The sequence below is a fragment of the Grammomys surdaster genome, unplaced genomic scaffold, assembly GCF_004785775.1.
Source record: "Grammomys surdaster isolate TR1022 unplaced genomic scaffold, NIH_TR_1.0 125749, whole genome shotgun sequence".
Taxonomy (NCBI): Eukaryota; Metazoa; Chordata; class Mammalia; order Rodentia; family Muridae; genus Grammomys; species Grammomys surdaster.
Window position 1 is genome coordinate 3,270,103 of NW_021620581.1, and position 2,771 is coordinate 3,272,873.

Here is a 2,771-nt window from a genome sequence, read left to right on the forward strand (position 1 = left end):
AAAGATAAAATGGCACAGTGCTGATACAATCTCTCCTTAGTTCCCAGGAGGATATGACCTCTTCAGTTTAATCAGATATTTACATTAAAGTCTAAACCTCTCATGTGCTAACTTCTTGGTAGGACTAGACTAGGAAAGGTTGATTGCTTTTTTGTCTGATCAAAGGTACACCCTTGTCTCCCCAACCTAGAAGCAAACTGTCTTGTTCAATTTGTGTGTGTGGGGGTGGGGGAGGGAGAGAGAGGGAGAGATGAGAGAGAGAGATGCTTATCTGGATGTATGGTGTATTTGAAGCTCTGTATATTTTTTCCCTGTAAAAGCCAACAGAAGCAGCAGAGAAAATCCCTGAGAAGAAGCAACGCCTGGAAGACAACACTACTATCTGCCTGCTTCCCCCTTGCATCTCACCAGCCCCATCCCACAAGCCTCCTAGCACTAGAGAGTAAGTTTCCCTGTTTCAGTGTCCTGGTCCTTGTGTGATTGTGTTAACTTTTTAAAAACATCATGTTTGAGTATATTGGGGGCTTCCTGTCTCATTAGAATGTCAGGCTGGAATCAAGAGTGGCATAATCCAGTCTTGACAACAATCTCTGGTAAGTGGTCTAACATGAATTAAGAACAGAATATGGGTTATCATGATTATGGTGAATATGAGCTTTTAAGAACCATTTCTTTATTGCAACTCAGAGCAATCATCAGAATTAACCACAGGGATCATTCTGCACCAAGCAAAAAAAATAAATAAATAAAAAAGTGAATTAAAAAGAGGAAATATCAGAAAATACAAATCATTTTAATGAGATCAATCTTTTGGCCAAGGTTCAGTCCTGATGGTGACTAGACAATTTCCTTTCTCTTGATAGGATGACATATTAAATGCCATTTCCTATTGTTAATACAAAGCTAGACTAGTCCTTGTATCCTGCCTCTACAGAAGTCAGGAGGATCACATGTTTGGGAAATTGTGCTCTACCCCCACAAAGGCTGTTCTGGCATTGAGAAAAACCTGGTAGAGATAGATATGTTGATTCTAACAAACTGCCCATCCTCTCCCTTCTTTCTCTATGGCAAGATTCCAAAATTAAGCAGGAAGAATCCTAGTCCTTTCCCCAGTCAAAAAACATCATCTTTCTCCAGAGAAGGCTAATCCTCTGTTTCTAGCATTATAACTGAGTCCTTTCTGTTTTATAAATATTACTTAACTAACAATCATGTCAGCTACTCGAGACATTCTGTCTGTGTAATTATTGTAATAAATTCATTCAACATTGGAGATTACTCCCATAAAAGCCCAGTTTTGGAGTCTATTAGCAGCCCAAAGCAGAGAGGCAATCTGGACAACTGCTGCTATCAGTTGATTTCACAGATTACTATTTGACATCAGTGATACAGCATCAATATGCCACAGATCAGATGCTGGAAAGAAGTTATCAGCTTGAATGTGTCTGGCTTCTTGTATTGAAATGAAAGGTAGAAACAGACTCCTTATTGCTAGACCTGCTCCACATGGTAACATTTGATGCCTAAAATGCCTGCCCTTCACTCTGAACATCACTTACTATTTGTGACATATGTATGTAGTCTCTGGTGCAGTCTGTCTTTAAAATATCTATTAACATAGTTCTCAGAAAAGGAAACACAATAAAGCAACTGGAATCTCTTTTGCTGAGTGTAGACCAGATATATGAGGAAGCAGGGATCTTGATGCTCAAATATAGTCATTCCTGGAGGAAAGATAAAATGGCACAGTGCTGATACAATCTCTCCTTAGTTCCCAGACTGAGTCCAATTCATACCACCTACAGATAAAAGGCAGACCACAGTGTAGTGGACAATTGCCATACCTTCAATGCTTTACTAAGCAACTTTGCCAGGGGATTGCTACTTCATTTTATGGAAGAGTCACTATCAAGAATAAAGTAACTCTCAATTAAGAAAATGATATTTCTAATGCATAGGCTTTGTATATACTTGGTTCTTACAGTAAATGGGAAATTACTGTTTCCCTGGGAGAATTTATCATTCAGATAGGGACTATAACATGCTCTTATTCTTGTCAACACCAAGTCCTTGGAACTGAAGAAAGATGAGGAAGATTGATGCCTTAGGGGTCTTCTTTGGGGACCCCTCTTGCAATCTTTACCTGTTCCCTTGTTCTTTGGTCCTTTGCTCTAAATCCTTAAAAATTCCCAAGAGAAAAATCTTCTCCTTTATAAATGAATATGCTAAACCTGTGAAGATGCTATATCTGACTGTGACAACTGGATTTACCCCATCAACACAAAGGAAGCTCTTTTGAGTAGTCCCTCACCACATTTAGAACTTGACAAAGCCATAGCAATGTTCTTTTCTTCTGGTCTATTTTCCTCTATCCTATATAAAGATGGACGCAAATATGAAAAAAAATCTTATAGTTGAAAACAATCACACTGAGCTTTCTTAGAAAAAAAAATCTCCTGGATGTCTTTTGTCAATGAAATTATTAAATATCCAAAACCTCTGTCTTGCTACTGAGTAGATAAAAAAGGGACTATGACACTGGTGCCTATTGCATGGAATGGACTTTTTCTCTATCAGGTCAGGTGAAAATGGGAAAGTGCTGACATTCAGTTTATGATCAAGTACCTCTCAAAACCAGCTATTCACCCTGCAGCACCCACTACCTCTTAGCCAGTTCAAGTGTGCTGGTTACAAATAATAGAGGAAACAGCAATGGTTTACTTGTGTGTGTGTGTGTGTGTGTGTGTGTGTGTGTGTGTGTGTGTGTGTGT

The 2,771-nt window shown here is 38.8% G+C and overlaps 1 protein-coding gene across 1 annotated transcript in view; it reads left to right on the forward strand.

Moving 5' to 3' along the window:
* The window catches only part of Aff2 (AF4/FMR2 family member 2), a 486,558-nt gene that overhangs the window by 459,984 nt on the left and 23,803 nt on the right, over nt 1-2,771 (forward strand). Inside the window, exon 11 of the mRNA XM_028788421.1 lies at nt 321-442. Coding sequence (XP_028644254.1) covers nt 321-442 — 122 coding nt within the window. The remainder of the gene's footprint in view (nt 1-320; nt 443-2,771) is intronic.